Here is a 22,456-nt window from a genome sequence, read left to right as displayed (position 1 = left end):
CTAAACACTCTTCTGAAAGGGATGAAGGGACCACAGTCATTGAACATGGTAATCATGAACGAAGAGGGTGCTGTGATCAACGTATCTGGAGTAGAAGATGATAAATAACACGGTTTGTAGATGGGCGTGCGTACCTTCTTATATGCTGTATGGAACATACAGCGCAAGATGAGCTTACGAGGACCAAGAGTGGTCACCATCAGAGATACTCGCCTCTCGTAACAAGTTGTTGATTGTAGGAGCTGGGTTGGGTTGGGATATCAGCGCTGTCAGCTGCCACCTGAATATGTCGATGATGTTACGATAATGTTCAGCCGAGCCAAAATAAAGCCTTTTGGATACCCAATAGTTGTCAACGCTAATAGACTGGACAGTAAAGCATAGAAAGGGTAGGCCGGAATCTCAATCATTTTCTCGAGATGCAGGTTAGAGTACAAACCAAAAGCACTGTATCACACAAATCCGCAAATGGAAACTGTTTTCCACACGCCAGCCAGCTTGATCGACGCGCGTCGACAAGTGCACTTAAAGCTGAACCCCTCATACTTCCACTTCTCTGCTACCTGTAAACCATGTTCTTGACGCGTTCCGAGTACGGTATGTTAATTCTGAGGGCCCAACTCCGTCATTTGGTAGATCTCATCGTATTTGCAGATCGTGGTGTCAACACATTCTCCCCAGAAGGTCGACTGTTCCAAGGTGCGTTAGATAACCCGACATTCTGAAATTGTTATTGAAAGGATATAGTCGAATATGCTATCGAAGCTATCAAGGTACGTATGATATCGTGCAACATGGCAGCGTATATCTCATCTTCCTCAGCTCGGATCGACAACAGTTGGCGTACGCACTCCCGACGGCGTAGTCCTCGCAGTTGAGAAGCGCGTCCAATCCCCACTCCTAGAATCAAGCTCCATAGAAAAGATTATGGAAATCGACACCCATCTAGGATGCGCAATGTCAGGCCTCACAGCTGACGCTCGCACAATGATTGACCACGCACGCGTCACCGCCCAGAACCACGCTTTTACTTATGACGAGAAGATTAAAGTGGAGAGTGTCACTCAGGCTGTGTGTGATCTGGCATTGCGATTTGGTGAGAGTGTGCACGACGAAGAGGCGATGATGAGTCGGCCGTTTGGTGTTGCGTTGCTTATTGCTGGTGTCGACGAACTGGGACCACAACTGTGAGTGCAATCGAGTGGATAGCCTTGTTCGACCTGATACTATACGGACCCTTGGTAGATACCACACGGATCCCTCGGGCACCTTCATGCGGTATAATGCAAAAGCCATAGGGTCGGGCTCAGAAGCAGCACAAAGCGAGCTACAAGACAAGTGGCACAAGGTATAATACTCAGTTCTTGACCGTGTTTTTTTTGGTATTCAACCCATAATTGAACAGCAAATGACGTTGCTTGAGGCACAAAAACTGACACTGCGAGTTCTAAAGCAAGTCATGGAGGAGAAACTAGACCACCACAACGTCCAGTTGGCACAGGCATGTGTCTCCTTACGTTCTCTCAAATATTCGTAACTAACTTCGCCACAGGTCACGCCTCAGAAAGGATTTGCGATACTAGATGAAGTACAACTGAAGGAAATTATTGACGCCATGTAATGTTTCAGGTAGATGACGGTATTAATCAAACAGCCTCGAGACGTGTATTTGCTAACATTTAGTGATTGCAAAACCTGGTCAATGTTCAGAGAACTGAGCTATTATTATACGGATGGGAACGGCATATCACTTCAACTTTCTAATCAACTGGAAGGTAGAAAAATGAAAAGACGAGAGCAACACCTGCGAGCGGCAGTACGAAAGCATATATATTGTAGCTTAATCACAACGAAATGCAAGAAGAATTAGGACCAGCTCATGCGGAAGGAGTTGCACATAGTAGTTGTGAGCGCCCGGCGCTGATCTTTGGCAATAACGGGATAAGCCTAGTGTGTTGTATTTTCGGGCCCTTGGTGGCGAAGTACCTGCAATTTCAATCGGGTTAAGTGATGGTTCATACCAACGAGAAAGTCTTATTACCTTTGACTCTCATAACTCCAAGAATAGTTTGCTAGACCCCAGTTTGCTATTCCGTTAAGGTACTCCTTGACTAGGACGTCGATGGAAGGCCCCCACGAAGGAACCTTCGCAAGACCGTCGATAAATCGTTTCTGAACTTCAGCATGATAATGTGCTGCCCAAGCCATCGCGCTGCCTCTGTCGAGGTTCAGTTCCAACATGACAATGTTGATCAAATTATGGAATTCGTGCCCAGCCGCTTGCTCCTTGTTGTACGACATCATGTCCTGTGAAAGATGTTAGCAGACCCCAAACTATGCCGTTCTCAATATCGCTCTAGAGTATCGATGGTCATGAGCTCTGTGATGCAATCAGCAAGATCCATGATGACGGGATGGTAGAACGCTTCATCAAGAAGGTCTATCTCCATCTCTATTATTAGGAGGCAAGGCTTTGCGCCAATAGTTTTGCGCCGGAGCTTCAGGTAGTCATCGAGACTGCGCTTCCGGCCTTGCTCGCGGTCGATGGCCTCGACAAGTACTAAATTAATGTATTCATCGAAGGTTTCAAGGAAGTGACGTTGAGAGGGCAGGCTTGCGAATTGGATCACGTGAGCCCAAAATCTATGCAAAAACCCCTTGGGCTTCAGATGATCGTCAAACAATTCAGAAGCACTTACTGTCGCGTGATTTCACCGAGAATGCATTCGCCTTCTGGTCGTATCTTATGGGGATTTTGTAGGGCATCGAGCACGATATCCACCATTTCCTTCGTGACTCCTTCATTCTCGATGTCGGTGTACTCCTCCACAATGAAGAATAAATTCATCAAGTCACAACCGCTTCGAAGGTGTTCTATTTGTTCAGGAACGGAATCAGGGTTCTGCGATGTGTTAATTGCCAGAGTACGAACCTCTTGGTGCCTTGGGATAAGTCAGTGCTGATAGGCGGGCTATAAAAAATGTGTTAATCATCGTCAGAATTGAGGGCTAAAATATCTTCGTGATGAGGATTGATGGTACGAGGCCAGGGCCAGTTAACCATAGTGTCTGGGAGGTATATCACCTTTGGGCGAGCATCCATACTGTCCGAAATATAGTTTCTGATGAAGAGTGCGAAAGTTGAAAGAGGGACGAATTGGTGCTGATCCAGTCCAGAGCTTCCAGCAGAACTTATATACCTGCCCAAGTCAGAATCAGCCTACTTCACATACACATACATAGTGGTGAATACTCCGGCCATGACATTGCTATACCGTTTTCACCTTAAAAACATACGGTCTATCCTTGTGCAAGATTTCATGTCTTGCCTGGCCGGAGGCTGGCGGCTGTATTGTCTTTTGTCTATTATTCCTAGTACCGCGGAGCTGCTTTTCATTCAAAGCAGATCACGGCAATCTTGCATCCGGCAGAGTGTATTCCCTGCTATATTCAAATTTTCAGCTAAACCACTTCGAGTTGCAGCTGAGGCCCTGAGGTACGATACCAGGGTGTGGGAGGTTGATGCCTGTTGGGATAACATTGGAAATGAAGTCCTAATCGTGTTGACATGATGGCAATCCAGACCTGAGAGTAATCCACTGAACGATGTAGTCACAAACCATGTTCTCGTTTTCAAAAACAAAAAAGTTGAAACTATGCCCACCATTGTCCCGACACCACCTAGTGTAAGGTGGGCAGAACCGGCAAAAATCACCGCGGAAATGCGGATCCTAACACAACGTGTGTAAGGCAACTCTAAGAAGTACCTAGCACTGTGTAAATCCGATGCGGTCGCAAAATTTGGACATTCCCAGTCAGTAACACCAACCTGCCAGGTGCTGCGGATGATGATCATAACGCTGGGATCAGGGATTTAGGGAAGCGGGGAAAACGTCTGAGTTGAGTACAATCGAAATTGAACTTCCGCTAGATATCTAGTTCAAACTCGAACACAACCTATGATACTTGACCGGTGGACTGGTGCGGCTGGCAATGTGCCTGCCTCTGGCAGACGAAACCTGGTGTAGCCCCAACCTAATGATAATGCTACCTACGACAACACCCGAAGGCTCTACGCAAATGGTGGCAAACACCCGCCTGTGCCGCCCCCCGCTGGAGAGGTACTTACTCCACCAGTCCATTGGCGAACCCATGAGGAAGCATATAACTACTAGGTTCGAGTTCGAGTTCAACGGAAATCTGCTCGAACCGGACCGACACTCGCTTTTGCGCTTCTCAAATCCCTCATGTCCTAGCCTACGTGGCGGAATAAGCCTCTCAATGTACAATATCCGAGTCCTCACCCAGTTACTAGAAGTCAACTACGTCAATACTAGGGGACTACTTTCATGAGTATGTCGTTGCCTCGATCAATTCTGCCGCTACTGATTATGTTTCCCTCAGGGTTGAAGATATTCAAGAGTCCCTCCCTGTGTTTCTGCAAATCACTTCTGCATTCTTCGTATCACCTTTCGAAATGCTGGCCTCCCCGACCTTGACCCGTTCACATTCCGAAAGCTGCGAGTTCGAACATTTGGTGGCAGCATCCAACTAAAGGGCTCGGACAAACTATGCATACATTGGAGGATCTCATGCTCTTGATGCTTATGTTCACCACTATACGCAATCTTCTTCCTGGCGCATACGGCGGTGTCGTGGACAAGTACCATGCTGCACTTGTAGCTCTGCTTACGGTACTTGTCTTCATATCATATTCGTGCAATATCACCCTTATGGTTTAACAAATCTGGACCTGCTCATCAACAAATCCGACGACAACACGATCAGTGAGTGCTCTGCACGCAAAAATCATAGGCTCGGAAGGATACGCTCGAATGTACCTCACTGCTTTGTACTATCATAATTTCAATGCAATTTCTCATTACATTGGTACACAACCAGAATGTCTGATTACCTCAAGTTTGAACGAGATTCAAATGCCTCGTCATAGGCAATGTCTGGTCTGTAAGTCGGGGACGGCCCAGCCCGGTCGCCGCGCATAGGTGCGCAGAACGATGTGACTTGGATAGTGTCTGAATGGGAAAATTGACGACGTGTAACGTGTGAGGTAGATGACAATATTAACGCCTTTCTTGGCATCTCGTCGCATTTGGCATTTGGGTGAAGGGTAAGAGTAGTCGAACGTTGTTAATACTGGTATGAAAGATCTAATTAGCGGAAAGGTATGGTAAATCTGGAATACTAAGTCAACAATCGTAATGCTGGGACGCATGGTATACAATCTGAAAGGTCTGAATATGAGATAGAAGAACAGTATTAGAATTCATGGGGGGATGCTTGGAACGAACAATTGCGAATAACAGATGAATAAAGAGAGGGCATAATAGTACGCGGATAATGTAGAAATCCGTCAAAGGAATGATTTTAGACGCCTCGGGGAAAGAGCGGTAAAAGGCGTTACATCAAATGAATGTTTTTCAAGTTTACGGTAATGATGATATCTCGTACTGTAGCAAAGTAGTAAGTAATCAGCCCTTGAAGACAAAACATTACGAACCATTCTGTATGATCGTGGCTGTCCGCCTGGTGTCAGTAACTGACGTAAGATGAACTGTCATGAGGCGTAAGAAGCGAATCCCCTGATGTAAAGGTTTGCCTACTCTTGAACTCCCTCTCTTTATTCGACGAGAATGTTTGGTGAATGCTCCCGAATTTGTTATAAAAGTCTGCACAAAATCAATCACTTCAGAGGTACTCCCATGGCAAAGACCGTTACCACCTACATGAAGATACATTTTCGTAATCATTTGGTCTGTCACCATAGCGCGGCATATGGTGGCTGAGTCGGACACCGCTCTTGAGCTTTGCCTTAAGTATCATCAGCATCATTACCTTGCTTTGCGAACAATGAACAACAGACCTGCAAAAGATCGACCTTGTTCAGGAAAAGAATGATGCTGACGTGCGCCAGTAGTTTGTTTGATACGACAGATTTCCATAACAGCACGGAGTCTTCTAGTCTGTTCACCTCTGGATCCTGCATAATGTATCAGTATGTCACGTAGAGATGAGCAATCACCCGCTGACCTCTGCTAATACCTGATCGAAAGCAGAGATAGGTGCCAGAAAAATAATAGCATTTACTGCATCGTGATATCAATGAATGATCGTCATAAAAACGACTCATAATTACCATCTTCGAAGTAAGGCGCCCAAGCGTGCCGTTGATTTCGGGCACCTCCTACGTCATAAATCTTCCATGGGATTAACCGGCGCTGGGAATCAGCAATTGAAAAGGAGTGTTCTACGACGCCCGTGGTCTTGAGCCGGGCTTTCAAGACATCCTCTAAACAAATATTAGAAATGGCATGTTTTTAGATAGCCAATTGACCTACGGTCGCTCGGAAAATACCGTAGAGCGGTGATACGGGATATTTCGTCCAAAAAGCTGTTTGTTGTCAAGAGAAATCCGATATCAGATACAAAACACTCACAAGCCACTGCCCTCTTCTACTCTGATCCGTTTCTCCCGTAGGCGTTGCTTGACACTGGGGTCCTTCCATAATGCCAGCATCGGCTGAGCGCAAGAATTGAGCACATGAACAGGGTCGCTTGGATCGTCCCACCAGCCCTCAATCTCATTCGTGTGTGCACTCTTAGGACTCTTGATCCTATTGCCAAGGGAAAAGGCCTTTTTCCAGTTCGAGGTATGATGAACGCTAACTTCCACATTCTTTGATTTAGACGAGCTGTTGCTTGACCCACCAGGAGAAGGGAGGCTCGTTGAGGGCGAAAGTGGGGAGGATGTCCGCGAGGGGGGTATGGTAATGAATGGCGCGGGTCGGCCGTTCTTGCCAACAGTAACTTGGGTATTAGAGTTACCGTTTGCATAGATACTCCAATCAGGCCGTGGGGCAGTGTGGGTAGGCTCGTCTTCATTCGGAGATGATAACATTCTGATCAAACGTTCCTCCAGCTCCCTCAGAGGTTCCAATGCATGGCGATATTGGGGGTACTTGAGGACCCTAGTCGCAGAAATGACGGAAGACTGACTAGTAAAGGAGATTGCACGACCAGATACAGTCTCCTGATCCTCTGCTTCGTCTGATTCAGGGGAAACAGCATCAAGGATGCTGGAATTAGATGTTGTTATCACCCATGCTGCTAAATTTGAAGTAGTGACGAGACTCACCGGCGGACGGATCGCACGAGGTTAAGATATATTACAGCTCTCCATGCGATTCGGTCAGCATGGAAGGCAGCAGTCGCATGCATTAATTGAAATTCTGGATGAGATAAGTCAGTGAGGCCCAGACATCCCAATGCGTAAATGCTGAGGAGTGCGGTTTCATGAAACGTATAGTATTGCGCGAACGAAAACCACAATAAAGGTTCTTCTGACCAAGTACACATTCGTGCCAACCCGGTAGTGTATAAGGTCCAGACATGATGTAGTGAAACCAACAACATATCCCCAAACCGTAGCGACGGTTTATTATGCTCGCAGCTCGTTTTCGCACAAAACAATAAAGAAAGGAAGTAGATGAGGAAGACTCACGTTTCAAAGTCGTACTCTTGCCACTCTCGCTCTGCCCCAGAATCAAGACCTTGACTTCAGGTTTGGTCCTCTTCTCTTTCTTCTCTGCACGGAGCATTTCATCGATTCTATCGCTGACCTGCTTGGCCTCTGACTCTGCTTCCAATCTCCTTTCACGATCTGCAGCACTCTCGTTTGGAGGGGGCATGAGCGCAGCAGCCAGTGGATCGGAAAAGGATCGGCGTCGGTTTGGCTCCAGAGGCCGAGCCATTGTCGTGGACTACCACAAGACGGGCACAGAGACAAGGATGGTCTAAAGAGAAAGCCGAAAACGTAATCGTGCTTGAGAAATGGCTTTTATAAGTGCAACAAAGCTAACAAGAGGCTAGGTCGCGACGACAAGCGCTTCCAAAAGAAGGTTCGCACGTGGATATTTTTTCTGAATTCCCTTTATTTTATTTTGTCTTGTCACGCCGTTATATATACGGTTGCCTTAAGCTTTGCTTCCTGAGCGATATTAAGTAAAAACGTCGACTCGGAGCCAGGCCAACGCCTCTTAGTACGCCGCGGAGAGCTACTAGACTCGGGAGGATTGTTATGTTACATATACACTGGAAATGTCCGACCGCCGATGTCACACGTCGGTTTCTTCAAAACTCCCCGACATGTACTTTACGCTTTCCATATGGCGAGCAAGATGATCATTCGTCTGGGAAAAGCCTCCTGCCGAACGAAGGACTGCTACTTCGGGGAGCCATTCTCGGTATCTTTAGAACCATCGCAAGTATCTTCTCTCTATATCGATAACTTATCGCTGCCTTCTAGGGGATGACACTAGCGACTGCGCTTGAACCCAACGTAAAAACATCAGGACCCTCGCCCACTGGCATCCTTCTCACAGCAGAACGACTTCGCGCACTAGTACAGCACAGCAACTGCGCTTGAACCCAACGTAAAAACATCAGGACCCTCGCCCACTGGCATCCTTCTCACAGTAGAACGATATATCAATCGATAATGATTGAACCCGGGCCATTTCAAAACACTACAAAGGGCCTCGGGGCTAGGCTCAATCGGGGTGCACTTTTGTCTAGCTTGCATGGAAGACTGTTCTTCGCGAACTTGATCAGTCACTAGCACCAGCGTAGAGCTTCATTAATACACGGCACTTATGCAATATTTGGTTGAACTCTTATTTTAGTTCATTCTTTCCTTCGCGTGGACGTTGCGGCTTTTCTCTGTGGGTATTTGAAGATCTCATTTGGTCAACCTCAGCTGACAACGAACGACAGTACTTTTCGATAAGCATAATCGATGATAACACCTTCCCAAGCTTCTTGCTCTACTTTAGCATTTTGAAGACAAGCGCATAACTCCTCTTTGACAAGCAGGAATAAGGAATAAGCTTTTGCATGACACATGTTCTGCGTACTAGTGTTCGTTGTGGATGGTTCCCTGGATTGTCCTTGAACGGTGATGTATTGCTGTCCTGCTGTAACATATGCATCATGATGTTGATTACAATCCAAATCACTGCCACAACTTTATTCGCATGCAATTCTCGAGCGTTCCGGCTAGCAATTCATGCCTCAGGCTTCTCCCTTCGAACAAAAATGTTGACTCTCAGACATCTTGGCAGTATCACGTTATACGAACGAGCCGACACTGGTTCTTCCCGTGGGCTAGCCCATCAAACGTTACCGCTCGTCATCAAGGGGTAACACAGATAGCCTACACCGCACTCACTATGTCGCTTGCAAAAGTAGATATTATCCCGCGACTGGACTGATATGGCTTTCGCATCATCGTTCCCATTCTTTTGTATGTCCATTCGAGGGCCCTTTGTTCGTTCTGCGTCTTCTGGAGGTGGCACTTTCAATCCTCTCCCCACGGAAACCTCACCTGCGCCTACAGCTGCAGGATTGCCTAGCCCACCAACCCCAGTCTCGTCCTCCAGCCTCTCATCAGATAGGACCCAAAGCACGAATCAGCAGAGTACACAATTGTCGACAAGTCCATCATCGTTGCCGGCGGTACGGAGTACTCTTTTGTCTTGTAAAACATAAACATATTTTATCACAGACGTCCAGACAAATACCCAGCGCCTCAATAAGCACGCCATTCTCATCATTGTACGTTCCATTATCTTTATCTATCATAGCAATCTGGTGAATTTCTTACATGGGCGCCATAAGGGCACGGTCAGATGGCATATCAGCTAATTATAAGAGGTCAGGGGCGAGCACGGATACGTTAACATCCATTTTGCCTTCTTCACACTCATCGATGAGCACTGGTGGAGGAGCACCGACAAATGGGCCACCGCAAGGTGACGGAATTGCCACTTTAACGCCACCTGTAAGCACGGGCCGGACTTCTCAAAACAGTCCTACTACTTTCGACCCTTCAAATAGTGATTCCACTACGAGCGTCTCGTCAGATACCAGTCCTTCACCTCCTAGTGAGGAATCTTGGCCTAGTCCAAGAGATCTTCCCTCAATAAAACTGCCGAGCTCGCTGCCTTCGGTCATATTTGCCTTGCCTTCATCCACATTCATCCCGCCACCCTTGACTATACCGACTTCGCCACAATTAATGATACCGACTTCGCCAAGTATTAATTTATCCATACTCACTTCGCTACTTTCATCCATATTCAGCTCGCCGCCTTCATCTATACCAACTTCTCTGCCATCCATACCGGAAACATTGACCACGAGAACCTCTTCTCCATCTACAACGTCGGTCACGAATCCTTCCACTCCGGGGCAACAGATATCCAGCCAACAGTCAACTTCCCAAAACGTTACTCCGCAATCCTCGCAGACTAGTTCCTCTGATTCACCAACTCCCACGTTACCAACCACGTTCCCCGGAGGCTCTCCAACAACAGTGCCAGGTGCACAATCTTCCCATATCCCGCAATCTCCGTGCGGAAGTCCTGCGAACACTCCAATTCCGACTGGGAATGGTTTGACAGTCTCATCCACGTATTCACCTACGCCCTCTGGTGGTCCCGCAGGCAACCTGCCTTCCACTACTCTTCACTCACCGTAAGTCATTAGAGCTATGACCGAAATGTGTTGACCTTATTGCGTGATTCTAAGCTTCGCTGGAGTTGCAAAGAATGTCATAAGCACGACATCGCCCATTACACACAGTGGGGATACGTTCTCTTCGATCACCTATACTTCGATTGGTACCTCTACTATTATAACATACTCCTGCTTTGGGTCTACCTCAGCGCTCGTGACCCTGACATCGACTTCGACGTCCGTGATTCGTACTACAACTCCAGTACCAACTTCGGGAACCAGGTACGTCATTTTAATCGTTTTACATTGCATAGAACCCACTGGAATCAAGGTCAAATGAAGCCCTCATCATTGGAGGGGTTGTGGGCGGAGTTCTAGTACTTCTGCTTCTCGGTGTTGCAGTATACTATCTCATTCGCCGCAGGCGGCGTTCGCGGGCCCAGCAGCAACTTTATGCTAGTGATCTGACCGCGCCACTCTCTCCAGCAGAAGCAACGATGATGCGCGAGAATCACCCTTTCAGTCCTACGTATAGCTCTGTCATAGGAGAGCAAGGTGCGAGCGAGAGTCGTGGCGACCTGCACCAGGCCTCGAACTCATTTGGCTCATCGGCCTTCCTTCACCCCTCAATTGCCAGTTCCCCGCATAAATTCTCTCGTAGTTTGTCTGGCTCAGCATTGCACGAGAACTTCGAAAGGGAGTCGAACGATGGGAACATCTCTTCATACAACGAATCAGAAGGCAGTTTTGCGAGCGCACAGAGTTTTTACGCGTCTAGTGATGAGCAATCTAGCTTGAGTCGCGGTATAGGTATCGCGATCGGCTCTCAATCAAGCATGGATCTCCACTCATATCATACCGCCGCTACCATGCTTGACGCGGGGGCCCACGCTATTATGGATAATGATGAAGAATGCTATAGCCCCACACCAAGTCCTTCGGCATTCCCTGTTCCCCCCGTGAACCCGTTCCTTGATGGCGCCGATCCTCGTTATTTTGTGGCCTCTCGTGCACCACAAATCTGTCAAGCGGTCCCAGCTTCATCTGAAAACGCCGCGCAAGCTCCAATGAATATTCGTCAGTTCTCAAAGCTAAAAGCGTCTTGGGCGGTGGCTGTAAGCCCTGTAGATCATGATCTACCCACGCCAAAAGCAATTCGAAGTTCCAATGCGCTTCTAGGTGATGAAGACGACGATGATCCATCAAGTCAGGACCTCCAAACGCCCACGCAGTCCCGTCCCAAAGTCACGCCATTCAATGATTCGTCCTCCATGATCAATCCATTTTTACGTGAAACGTCCCGGCAAAAATTCCGTGATGATTCTGGGGGCAGTCCCGGCAGTGACAGCTACGAGACTGTTTCCATCATATCTCCGTATCCGTTCCATTCCAGGGACAAGGGCAAGGGGAAAGAGTACCTGTCCGCTGATTTGAGGGATGATCCCAAGAATAACAGATTATCGAATGCTAGCTCCGCTCTTGAGTACCCCGAGAATCCAGTAAGTCCTGAAACGGTTTTAGTGAATCTTATTAATTTATTACTGATGCAACGTTATGTTCAGTCGCAGTGTGGTCTTGCACTCTAAGCAGATAACAGGATTTATAAATTATTATTAGTTGATCTAGGCCCTCACTTTTTTAATCCTTGCAGACTAGCCTATTCAGACGCAAAAAAATTCCTCACTGAAGTATTTTACATCATAGCAGCGCTCGGTGCAATTTATTTCTTTGATCAGTGCCATATTTACATGGCTATCATGATAGATGTCGATTCTCATGCACGGGATGATTGCGCGGTTCCCGTAATCATAGTACAAATTGACATAGCCAAACCTTGGCGAATGATTTTCCCATTTGGAAATGTTGGAACGGATGTTGGTTCCAAGATCAATAATTAATCTAACCCATGCGCAGGAAAGCTGATCGGCGAAGTAAACATGATTGTTACATTGTAACCTTCCATTAAGTATAAGGATGCCAAGACGCAATCATGATATCTGTGCATGTGGACATCGTTGCGATTGCAGGGAGCTATAGATCAACAGATGCAAACAAACTCCATCTTCAATAAATTTTAAATTTTCCTCTCCTCACAGCACTAATTTCCGAGTTATGATAGTCTCGAGCGCTCTGGCTTTCTTTTCTTTTCTTCCAGTGGTACCCAACCAGATAATCTGATGGTAGTAAAGTCGATCGTTCCTCGAAACGCGTTCCATCTACAGTTCCCCGTGAGTCGCGAGTATTTTATTTTTCTTTCCCTGCTTCTTTCTCTTGGCTGTGCCGCTGTAATCCCCAATACCTCGACCAACGCACCATTGTGTACAGGCGCCGCATTGCCCATTGCAGCTCCTGAAGTGGTTTTTCGGTGCAATATCAAATCATCCCACCTCATACCGCGTACAGACGCATAATATATCTACACGCAAATAGTGTGTGGGACGGATATGCTCACATGCTGTAGTTTAGTTGAACTAGGAATTGTGCCTTCGTGAGTACTACCAGTAGGATGCTCGTTATGCTACGCACATGGCGCTAGTTGTGCTTCATTGAATATATTGTTTCTTTCTCCTTGATACTAGCTCAGCTCGCACCATGAATCACCTTGTTGTGCCGCGTGAACAGGCGAACTTCCTCTGGCTGTTGTTTGATACCACTTCAAGCTTACTACACAGTGCAGTGAAAATGACCGTTGCTGTGATTAACTTCACCACTATCGTTTAAATGCAGCTACCTTGTCATGTTCTGTTGAGCCTGCACCCCCTTCATGATCGTCTAAAGCTCATAATGACGTGCAGGCTGTCTTAGTTTATCGTCATTGCACTTGTACTTCCTGTGCGTTCACACCACCGACCTAAAGCACGAAGACGCGCATACAACCTAACCCACCCCAGTGCAGATGGGCGTTCCCACTCTTTCTTCCAACATAAATCCAGGGGATTCGCCTGCAATGCCTACAGAGAGCACCAGCATGTCGCTTAACGCGCTTCGGCTACCATCGTTGGTATCGTGATTTCAAACTGAACCTGTGTCGCGCGCTCTTCCCAAGGAAATTTTCACTGCGGTCAATAATCTCTCGTCGGACTTGGCCACACATATATTCAGTCATCTCTTCTGCCCATGGTGTGGGTTTGAAATCTGCAGTTATCACGTGGACCGAATACACATGCTCTACCTCGAGAGTAAAATCAAAACCGATCCTGACGCTTCCGATACTCCATGTCGTTGTCGTTGGCTCGCAAGTGGACCCAGCCACAGTTGCAGCTCCTTCAATTTTCATTCTCGCATTGACGCAGAGCGGTGCGAGCAAGACAGGATGTTGAGGTGGAGTGCGATGAAGATCTTCATCGTTATGATTGCCAAGAGGATGATATTGATGTCCCTGTCAATCTCTCTGCTATCGCAGACCTCATGTCGAGCAATTTCTATCGACGGCTTAGGACACTGTTTGAGGTGCCATAGGGTAACACACCATGATTGTCTGCGAGACATTCTGCAGGTTTGTACAAATGTGGTTGGGCAGCTACTAGTCCTAATGATGATGAAACTTGATTTTGTTAACGTTATATATGCATCTCTTCGAGATTTTCGTTGTAGTACGAAAAGAGAAGTATGTACACATGTAAGTACTTAAAGACATCGTTCAGGTTGGTCAACTCAAATTCATTTAACCCTGACGGTGACAGCCTTCAATTCGCTTGTCAAATATTACTTCGAGTCCCACCTTAATTTTATTGCGATACGGTCTACATCTGAACTTATCCGTCAATTGATGCACCGAGGGCGAGCCAGCTGCTTTACCACTTTCGCCCGTAGCTCAAGTTGACATAACTTCAGGTTGCACACCAACTCGAAGTCAACCCATCCACCCCTCGTAGTACCACTCAGGTTCTCGAGCCTCTTACCAAAAAAAGGTTTCTGGATGAGAGGATTTCAGCATACCTGCTGGGCTGACAAAATTGGTTCTCTCTGACTATAGAGACGTGCTTCTAGCCCAAACAAGATGGTACGCCTCCCGAGCATGTGAATGCCGACAGGGAGTTGTGTGCACTCCGATGTCATCCCTTTCTAGAAGCAGGTAGATTATTTGTTGAATATTCTTGCACCTGTATGTGATACCGCTCTTCGATGTTCGAGATCGGTGTATCAAATCCGTATTAGCAGGAGTACGTATCGCACGTCCCCTATGTTGGAGTATACATTTATATTCTTTCGTCGTTGCGATTGGGAGCTACGATCCTAGAACTGCTCTGCCCACGTACGTTGTAGTTTCAAAATTTCCAAACTACACACGTAAAAACCGTTGAACAATGAAGATGTAGTGAATGTCCCTGTGCCGGCCTGTTAGCTCAAAGAAGACGAGGAACCATAGTATCGAGAATATAAACAATGAGATACAGAGACGAGAAGGGCTATAATTGAAGGCCTAACAATTTTGGAATATTCTAGGCAAGAGCTTTTAGACGTAGTAACTAGATCTTAGACTTTAGTAGACTCTTTTTTCTCGGATCTGATTACGTCAAATTTAAGTTGGCTTGAAGCCTAAGGTCAAATGAGCGTGACATGAAGCACGTATATGTCACACGTGACAAGACGCGTCTCAGATATCCGCGACGATGAGCATCATCCCGAATCCTCCGCGCTGGCAAGCTAGCGCTGATCCTGGATCCATAGATGTTCCAGGTCTCGACACTAATGCATCTGTAAATGACCAGATCGACCAGATCGAACAGCTGATAACCATTAAACTTCAGGTGGTGTTAATTATGTGCTTCTTGCCGCCTAACACTAATAAAGTCGTTAGAACATCGACACGAATTTCTCGAAGATTCAGAATATTATGGCGACAAAGCTACTACCAGCTGTGAAGCGATATGCCGTGAGCACTGAACCCGTTCGTGAAGCTGCAAAGGTAAGTTTGATTTGTCCTGTTTTGCGGTCGATGAAACCTACTGTATCATCTCAGTTCTGGACATCGTTTTACGAGAAAGCCGCACAAGTACATATTCCTACGTATGAGGACTACTCCTCCTTGCATGAACAGCAGTCAGAAGCAACATCCCAAGCCGAAAATTCCTCCACCCGGCCCGACGCAGAGGAATCTTTGTTCGATACCGAAGACGATACAACGCCTTCCCATCATCGCAATCGCACTTATGGTCCAAATTCTACTGCATCTGAATCCTCTTTCATGCCATCGAATGCAGTATCATCTACCCCAGCTCGTGCTGGGCTGTCTGGCAATGATACTGTGGATGATCAACCTTCTTGGAGTGCATCACTAGAATCTCCACTCGTTCGACTTGATCGTGAGCTCCAGAATTTTACCATCGGGGACGATAGCAAGGCCTCAGCGGGTCAAGATTCTACCTACAATAGCTTTGCTTATGAAGAAGAAAACACTGTCCAGCTATTTTTGGATAAGGGAAAGGCAAGGGATTATTCGCATGAAGACTCCGTCTCGCATGGTGCATCGCGTCCCAATCTTCCATCTTTACGGGTTCCACCCAGTGTGCTCCCCACTCCTCGTGGCCTCCCAACTAGCGCAAGGATATCTCCACTGAAAGTCAAGCCCAAGACGCCTATAGCAATCCCACAACATTTACATGCATATCTTCCTCCACGCAATCATCCAGACCCCCCGCTGCCGTCGCCTAGGAGGCAACGATATGAACGCTCTCCACATAAGCCATACCCCCCACTGTCATCGACTTCTAATTCATCATCCGTTCTAGATATACCATCTCTAACGAGACCATCCGATGACTCGAATAGATCATTTGATCAGTTTAACGACTCTTTCGATGATTCCGCAGAACTCATGCGTGGTCTTTCACCACCACGAACGGTGGCATTTCCCCGCGGACCGAGGTCTAGCGTGGGACTGGGATTGCTACCTCCACTTGGTCGGACACCAGGCAAGGACTTACATCATGCATTGGGAAGGACACCCAAGAAGGAAGCTGCAGAGCGTATACGTCGCGACCTTCTTGGAGATGTTCAATCTGATCACAGTTCCGTCCGAAGTAGTGCTACCGTAGACCGGTTTGGTGGCTTCAAGAAATTTGGTTATTCCATTCCAGAAGGCACAGAAGACACCATGTCTACGATCCCAACCCCACCATCCATAACACGATATACCCGCCATACTTATCTCTCTGAGCACGACAGCAACGATGCGAGCTCAAGTTATGCAAGGATAATGCGCAAGACAGGACTCAGCATACCCGAATCCACCTCTACATCACGATCACATTCCGTCGGATCTCACCAAAGTCTCGAAACAGCGCGGCTTGCCCCCACTTCTCAACCACAGGCCCTCCATACCCCCGATCCATACTCCGACCTTTTCCATTTTCAACAAGAAGAGCTCAGTACACTACAACCAGTTGGTCAAAGTCCAGACTCCGACTCTGACTCTGACTCTCTTGGCGAGCCTGCACACCCAGGACAGCCATCGACTGCATTCCTAATGGCCTCCGCACGCAATCAAGATGCGGACGATTCATTCGGCTCGTCGAATTCAAACCACTCTAGCGATTCGATTGGAGAGGGCTTCGGCGACGAAGGCGGTGCAGTGCATCCATTTGCGCGCGCCGTGGAGGACGATGGGGATGGATTTGACGATAGTTTTGATTCTGTTGATGGTGATGCCGGTGGGTTGGAAGTGCAGGAAGAGACTGTGTTCGGTATCCCCCCTGCGCAGCGCAAGCACGGGAGAGGTCCTGCTGAGCTCAGGCTTCTAGGGGAAGATCTTTTGCAAGATACGATTGGTATCGGAAGTCAGCTGGCGAAAGCAGGGAGAATTGAAGAGAGTCCGACTCCGTATGGGAGGGTCTAGCTGTGTCTCAATCATAACTACAAGCTTGCTTCATATACTTTTTTTCCCGTCAGGCTCATGGGTGGTCCTCAAGGCTCGGTTAGTATTGACTTGGAATTCCAAGTCTAGAGCATGTGAAGATGCCATCGGTGCATTTACTCCCGAAAATCCATTGACTAAAATACAAATATGACTCAAACCACACCTACTACTCATCTTCCTTGATGTTAACCAACTCCCGCCCCTCCTCCACCATCTCTCCCTTCGCACACGCCACCGCATCTACAACGCCCGCTACCTCAGCACGCAACACAGTCTCCGTCTTCATACTCTCCAACACCACCACTGGCTGACCCTTCTCAACGCGATCACCTATGCTGACTTTCACTTCTACTACTAAGCTTGGCATCGGTGCACGCAAAGCGCCCTTGGATGATGTGAGAACATCCTGTCCGAGGGAGAGGAGGTACGCAGGAGGTGGGATGGCCAACGTAGTCTTAGTTCCCGACGCTGAGAACACGTGTAGGCGTTCCATGGTGTTCGTTGCGCGTGACGCAGGGTGGGAAGGAGGCGGGCGCTGCGACACAATCGTCATTTCTGTCGAAAATCCATTGAGCGTCGTGCTCAATCTTGTAGGCGAAACCAGGCGAGCCGAGACACCTGTGAATGTCTTTGGTGTGGCAGAGTGAACAACCATGTCGAAATGGCCTGGAGATGTAGATTTCAGAGAAACTCGGGTGGCATCTGCGGTGGCATCATCGGGTTGGATGGAGATGGTGCGCTCGTAAACATCTCCGCCAAAGCGCCTTGAAGTCAGTGTTGCCCATGGTGTCGAAAGGCTTGTAGATTGAATCGGATGTTCTCGTAATGCGACGAACAGCGCTCCTTGTGCCAATAACTCGGGAGAGGGACTTTCGACAGCTGGGAAAAGGTCGTCGTAGTGTTTCTATTCATAGGACACTATAAACTGGAACTAAACAGCGATATGAATAGGCACACCTTGATGAAGCCAGTTTCAACCTCTCCATTGATAAATGCGTCATTACCAGCGAGCATTCTCAAAAATTCAACATTTGTCGAGACACCGACCACTTTATATTCTTCAAGCGCACGGCGGAGAGCACGAAGCGCAGAGGACCTATCACGTCCGTGTACCACCAGCTTGGCAATCATCGGGTCGTAAAACACACCAATCTGTGCACCCTGCGTGAACCCTTGTTCTAAGCGCATCGACGGTGCCACATGCGTTGAGGTATCAGGTGACCGCTTCACCGAGTCCAGTTCTGAGCACAAGTCGTTGTGAGGGAGTGATGGGATGGGAGGGGCAAAGATATGGGTTGGTTTCGGGGTGTCAAGGTACAATAGTGGCCCAGAGTCAGGTAGGAAATCGTTCCGCGGATTCTCAGCATATATCCGAGCCTCAAATGCGTGCCCGACGAGAGGGATTTGTGTTTGCGAAAGCGGAAGAGGATTACCAGCCGCAACTTCCAGTTGCCACTCGACAAGGTCAAGGCCAGTGATCATCTCTGTGACGGGATGCTCAACTTGCAAGCGGGTGTTCCTGAGATTTCATGAGTAGTGTGCCGCACAACTAGAAAGTGCATACATTTCCATGAAGTAGAACTTCTCTGTATCGTTGTCGAAAATGAATTCCACAGTTCCAGCACCTACGTAATTCACGGCCTTTGCAGCAGCAACTGCTTTCGCTGATAAGTCCGCACGAAGATCGGGGCTCAAGCCAGGCGCCGGGGCCTATCAAGATCTGTCGATCTATACACCTTTGGTACAATTTTCAAACCTACCTCCTCGATAATCTTCTGGTTTCTCCTTTGCACAGAACAGTCTCTCTCCCAAAGACTTACAGCATTCCCGAGTGTATCCGCAAATACCTGTACTTCAATATGTCTGGGACGCTCAATGTACTTCTCTACAAGTACATCTGCATCACCAAAACTTTTCAAGGATTCACGTTGTGCGCTAGCGAGAGCATCCTTGAACTGAGATGCAGATGAGACGACACGCATGCCCTTGCCACCGCCACCATGAATGGCTTTAATCAAGACTGGGTAACCTGTGTGGTATAACGCGCTGAACAGGGAGGTTCGGGAAGAGCTGGATGAAGATGCATACCGATCTTCCCGGCCTCTTCGAATAAAAGGTCAACGTCTTGGTTCACGCCGTGATAACCTGGCACACATGGAACGCCAGCAGCTGTACAAAAGGGTTGAACATCACGCTTTCAGGAGCACCCTGTATGATGCATCATACCAGACATGATATTCTTAGATTCGCTGAAGGAAGATTAGCTCTATATCGGTATCAAGGGTGCTTGAACCGACCTTTTCGAACCCATACTGACTATAGCGCTGGAGGGAGGACCAATGAAAACGATACCCTCTTCTGCTAGTCGCTCTGCGAACTTTGCATTCTCGCTCAAGAAGCCATAGCTAACAGGGACATCAGCTTGCCATGCACGAACATGGAAAATAATCTATGCACCCCGGATGGACAGCCTGTGATTGGTACAATGCAAGTTCAAAGTCAAGCTCCGTCTCACATGACAGAACTTGAGACTGAACCAACCTGAGCTCCGCTTCGACGACAAACATCGATGATCTTGTCCATGCGCAACTAGGTAAAGCAGCGTCAGTAGAAGACTACTAGATCAGCGGGATTATGAACGGACATAGCTCTCAGCTGAAGGCGCAGGGCCAATGCAGTAGGCTTCATCTGCTTCCAGGACATGTAGCGAGTTTGCGTCAACTTCGCTGTATACTGCTACAGTCTTTATTCCCAGCTTCTTTGCGGTACGGATTACGCGGCATGCAATTTCCCCCCTGAGAACAGGTTAGGCAAGTTAGGCGATAAGAGAGACTGGAATGCTACCGGTTTGCGATAAGTATCTTGTCAAAGTGAGGCTTTCTTTCAGACGACAATGTGTCTAAATGATACTACTAGTAAGTGTATTTCACACAGAGGAAGAAAACCACATACTCTGAACGGCAGTTGCAAATCTTCTTCGTGAAACAGCAGGCTGTACTAGCATTCTAGGTTGGCAAACCATGGCTCCGGTCACGGAAGCCTTCGTTTGAAATGTCCGTGCATATTTCGTGCTACTGCTCACGTCTGGGGCCAACAAGGCCCGTGGAATGGAATGAACATGGGTGGAAGAGCGTAGGAGGGAAGAGGTTGCTGCTCGATTTGTGGGTATCATCCTGCGCGTTGTCTGAGTCAGCTCTTGGATCTTGAACGCAACTTCAATGAATGGAGACGTAGATAATAAAAGAGGTCGATATAAGTAGTCTCGGACCTCAACTGACACGGAAGGTCCTTCCGCGAACCGGTCACGTGGAAAGTGTACTTCTCGGTTGCTTCTCGGCTCAGGTCCCGATCGATGCGGTTATTTCTCGGGGCCGTCATCTCAGCACGGTTTCTACTTTGCCAAGTCAAGTTAAGGCGACTGTATCATAATTTTTCATGCTCGCTCGATTTTTTTGTTCATCCAGAGCACATTCAAAACTTTTGCACATATCACCGAGCTCCGTGTTTTTAACCTGTGCGATGTCTCGTCGCCCAATCTCAACATCACCAACCCCTGGGCCTCAGGGCGATTCGGAACGACCACCCAAACGTCCGCGAATCGACCATCTCACACCAGATTCGTTCAGAAATGGGATATTTCTCGCACCGATGGTCAGATCTGGTGCTCGTACGTGCCGGTTCTGTGTTTTCAGTCCGATCCGAGTTAATGCAGCTTTTAATCACAGTACCGACGCGATTGATGGCTCTTAAGCATGGTGCGGCGCTTGTCTGGGGCCCTGAAATGGTAGACAAGGCTATTCTACACGCAGAACGCGAAATTGACCGTATGTATGACCTATGTCTCATTTCCACTGATCATCTGATGTTCTTCAGCTGTTACTGGTGTCATCTCGTACAACGGCAAGACTCGCGCCATGTTTACGACTCATCCTCTCGAAAAGCCATACCTCATATACCAAATCGGTTCCGCTGACCCCGAGCTTGCGGTGCAGGCCGCAAAAACCGTCATGCAGGACGTTTCAGGCGTTGACCTCAACTGTGGGTGTCCGAAACCCTTCAGCACACACGCTGGCATGGGCGCGGCTCTCTTGACGAATCCTGATCTTCTTTGTGGAATATTGGAGGCTCTGAGGAGGGAATTGCCGAGGGAAATCAGTGTATCGGCAAAGATCAGATTACTGTCAACTCAGGAAGAGACGAAGAAGTTGGTAGAAAGGATTGCAAGGACAGGTGTGAATGCGATCACAGTACACTGTCGGACGAGAAACATGAGGCCGAGAGAACGAGCATTAGTTGAGAGGCTTAGAGAGATCGTCGAATTTGTGCAGGGGTTGGGTTTGGATGTGGCGATAATTCAAAATGGAGATTGTACAGGAAGGGAAGACGCAAAGCGCATCAGGGACTTCACTGGTGAGTTTAATCGTGGAGGTTATACCACTGCATGTATTCTTATACACCGTTCAGGCGCAGACTCGGTCATGATTGCAACGGCGGCAGAGTCAAATCCATCGTGTTTCTCCGCGACACCACTTCGAGATGTTGAGTCAACACTTTCACCTTCATATGTGCGCCTCTGCAAATACTTGGATAACCACTGGGCCTCTACGAAATTTTGTGTCACTCAATTCAAGGGTACACGCTCAGAGGTGTCCAAGACGGATGCACATGAGCTGAAGTCGAGGATAACTAAAGCCAAGGGGTATGAAGACATCGAAGACATCGTTGGGAGCTGGACGGGCGAGGAAGAATTTAACGAGATTTCGAGGATTGTGGAAGCACGTCCACCGCGAGTATCCGCAGATGCAGAACAGGAAGAAGTAACTGAGGAAGAAGATATACCCCCACCGTGTGCAACACCCCCCGACCGCCCCAATCCCGAACCGCCAACATCTGGCGCGCCAAAAATAGGGCTCAGAATGCCTATGCCTGCAATCTTAACAGGCAGCAATATGGTCTCACCTACACCCACTCCTGGTGGCATGCGTTAATGTCTCTTTCACTTCACGACATTCATATCTAATACTTTTAATAGCATTTAATTGATCAATGGTATTTTGAAGCAGGT

At 47.8% G+C, this 22,456-nt stretch overlaps 8 protein-coding genes across 8 annotated transcripts; 4 read left to right on the top strand and 4 right to left on the bottom strand.

Annotated features, from left to right (window-relative positions):
• Positions 1-572: 572 nt before the first annotated feature.
• On the top strand, positions 573-1,621 carry HD556DRAFT_1432189 (proteasome subunit alpha type 5; the record flags this gene model as incomplete). Its single annotated transcript, XM_041305096.1, has 7 exons — positions 573-597; positions 655-699; positions 748-773; positions 823-1,187; positions 1,246-1,348; positions 1,406-1,501; positions 1,553-1,621. The coding sequence occupies 7 exons, from the start codon at positions 573-575 to the stop codon at positions 1,619-1,621; spliced, it is 729 nt and encodes a 242-aa protein (XP_041160295.1).
• Positions 1,622-1,877: 256 nt separating this feature from the next.
• On the bottom strand, positions 1,878-3,102 carry HD556DRAFT_1432188 (terpenoid synthase; the record flags this gene model as incomplete). Its single annotated transcript, XM_041305095.1, has 5 exons — positions 1,878-1,986; positions 2,042-2,307; positions 2,412-2,643; positions 2,700-2,874; positions 3,042-3,102. The coding sequence occupies 5 exons, from the start codon at positions 3,100-3,102 to the stop codon at positions 1,878-1,880; spliced, it is 843 nt and encodes a 280-aa protein (XP_041160294.1).
• Positions 3,103-5,417: 2,315 nt separating this feature from the next.
• HD556DRAFT_1237502 (guanine nucleotide binding protein, alpha subunit) lies at positions 5,418-7,768 on the bottom strand (the record flags this gene model as incomplete). Its single annotated transcript, XM_041297903.1, has 11 exons — positions 5,418-5,467; positions 5,518-5,571; positions 5,621-5,686; positions 5,744-5,828; positions 5,881-5,997; positions 6,048-6,103; positions 6,154-6,306; positions 6,356-6,408; positions 6,455-7,093; positions 7,153-7,246; positions 7,519-7,768. 11 exons carry the CDS (start codon positions 7,766-7,768, stop codon positions 5,418-5,420), a joined length of 1,617 nt encoding a protein of 538 aa, XP_041160293.1.
• A 1,854-nt stretch (positions 7,769-9,622) lies between these two features.
• Positions 9,623-12,360, top strand: HD556DRAFT_1373008 (uncharacterized protein). The gene is made up of 4 exons (XM_041303002.1): positions 9,623-10,550; positions 10,605-10,814; positions 10,864-12,031; positions 12,095-12,360. Exons 1-4 carry the CDS (start codon positions 9,679-9,681, stop codon positions 12,116-12,118), a joined length of 2,274 nt encoding a protein of 757 aa, XP_041160292.1. The 5' UTR covers positions 9,623-9,678; the 3' UTR covers positions 12,119-12,360.
• A 134-nt stretch (positions 12,361-12,494) lies between these two features.
• On the bottom strand, positions 12,495-14,074 carry HD556DRAFT_1536398 (uncharacterized protein; the record flags this gene model as incomplete). Its single annotated transcript, XM_041309628.1, has 8 exons — positions 13,556-14,074; positions 13,419-13,521; positions 13,264-13,304; positions 13,134-13,185; positions 12,985-13,050; positions 12,846-12,948; positions 12,627-12,748; positions 12,495-12,563 (listed from the first exon to the last, which is right to left on the bottom strand). Exons 1-8 carry the CDS (start codon positions 13,807-13,809, stop codon positions 12,495-12,497), a joined length of 810 nt encoding a protein of 269 aa, XP_041160291.1. The 5' UTR covers positions 13,810-14,074.
• Positions 14,075-15,118: 1,044 nt separating this feature from the next.
• HD556DRAFT_460898 (uncharacterized protein) lies at positions 15,119-17,558 on the top strand. Its single transcript, XM_041310669.1, has 3 exons — positions 15,119-15,283; positions 15,334-15,441; positions 15,496-17,558. Exons 1-3 carry the CDS (start codon positions 15,146-15,148, stop codon positions 17,368-17,370), a joined length of 2,121 nt encoding a protein of 706 aa, XP_041160290.1. The 5' UTR covers positions 15,119-15,145; the 3' UTR covers positions 17,371-17,558.
• On the bottom strand, positions 17,558-20,563 carry HD556DRAFT_1432185 (carbamoyl-phosphate synthase L chain, ATP binding domain-containing protein; the record flags this gene model as incomplete). The annotated part of the gene is made up of 10 exons (XM_041305094.1): positions 17,558-18,295; positions 18,349-18,910; positions 18,956-19,101; positions 19,152-19,420; positions 19,480-19,585; positions 19,685-19,812; positions 19,929-19,980; positions 20,036-20,186; positions 20,236-20,290; positions 20,344-20,563. 10 exons carry the CDS (start codon positions 20,561-20,563, stop codon positions 17,558-17,560), a joined length of 2,427 nt encoding a protein of 808 aa, XP_041160289.1.
• A 347-nt stretch (positions 20,564-20,910) lies between these two features.
• On the top strand, positions 20,911-22,379 carry HD556DRAFT_1443353 (uncharacterized protein; the record flags this gene model as incomplete). The annotated part of the gene is made up of 4 exons (XM_041306594.1): positions 20,911-21,058; positions 21,117-21,215; positions 21,265-21,801; positions 21,856-22,379. 4 exons carry the CDS (start codon positions 20,911-20,913, stop codon positions 22,377-22,379), a joined length of 1,308 nt encoding a protein of 435 aa, XP_041160288.1.
• Between the last annotated feature and the right edge of the window lie 77 nt (positions 22,380-22,456).

The sequence above is a fragment of the Suillus plorans genome (genome assembly GCF_016647745.1).
Source record: "Suillus plorans strain S12 chromosome Unknown HD556scaffold_28, whole genome shotgun sequence".
Taxonomy (NCBI): domain Eukaryota; kingdom Fungi; phylum Basidiomycota; class Agaricomycetes; order Boletales; family Suillaceae; genus Suillus; species Suillus plorans.
Note: the sequence above shows the minus strand (reverse complement) of the source record. Positions and strands in the feature narration are given on the sequence as shown.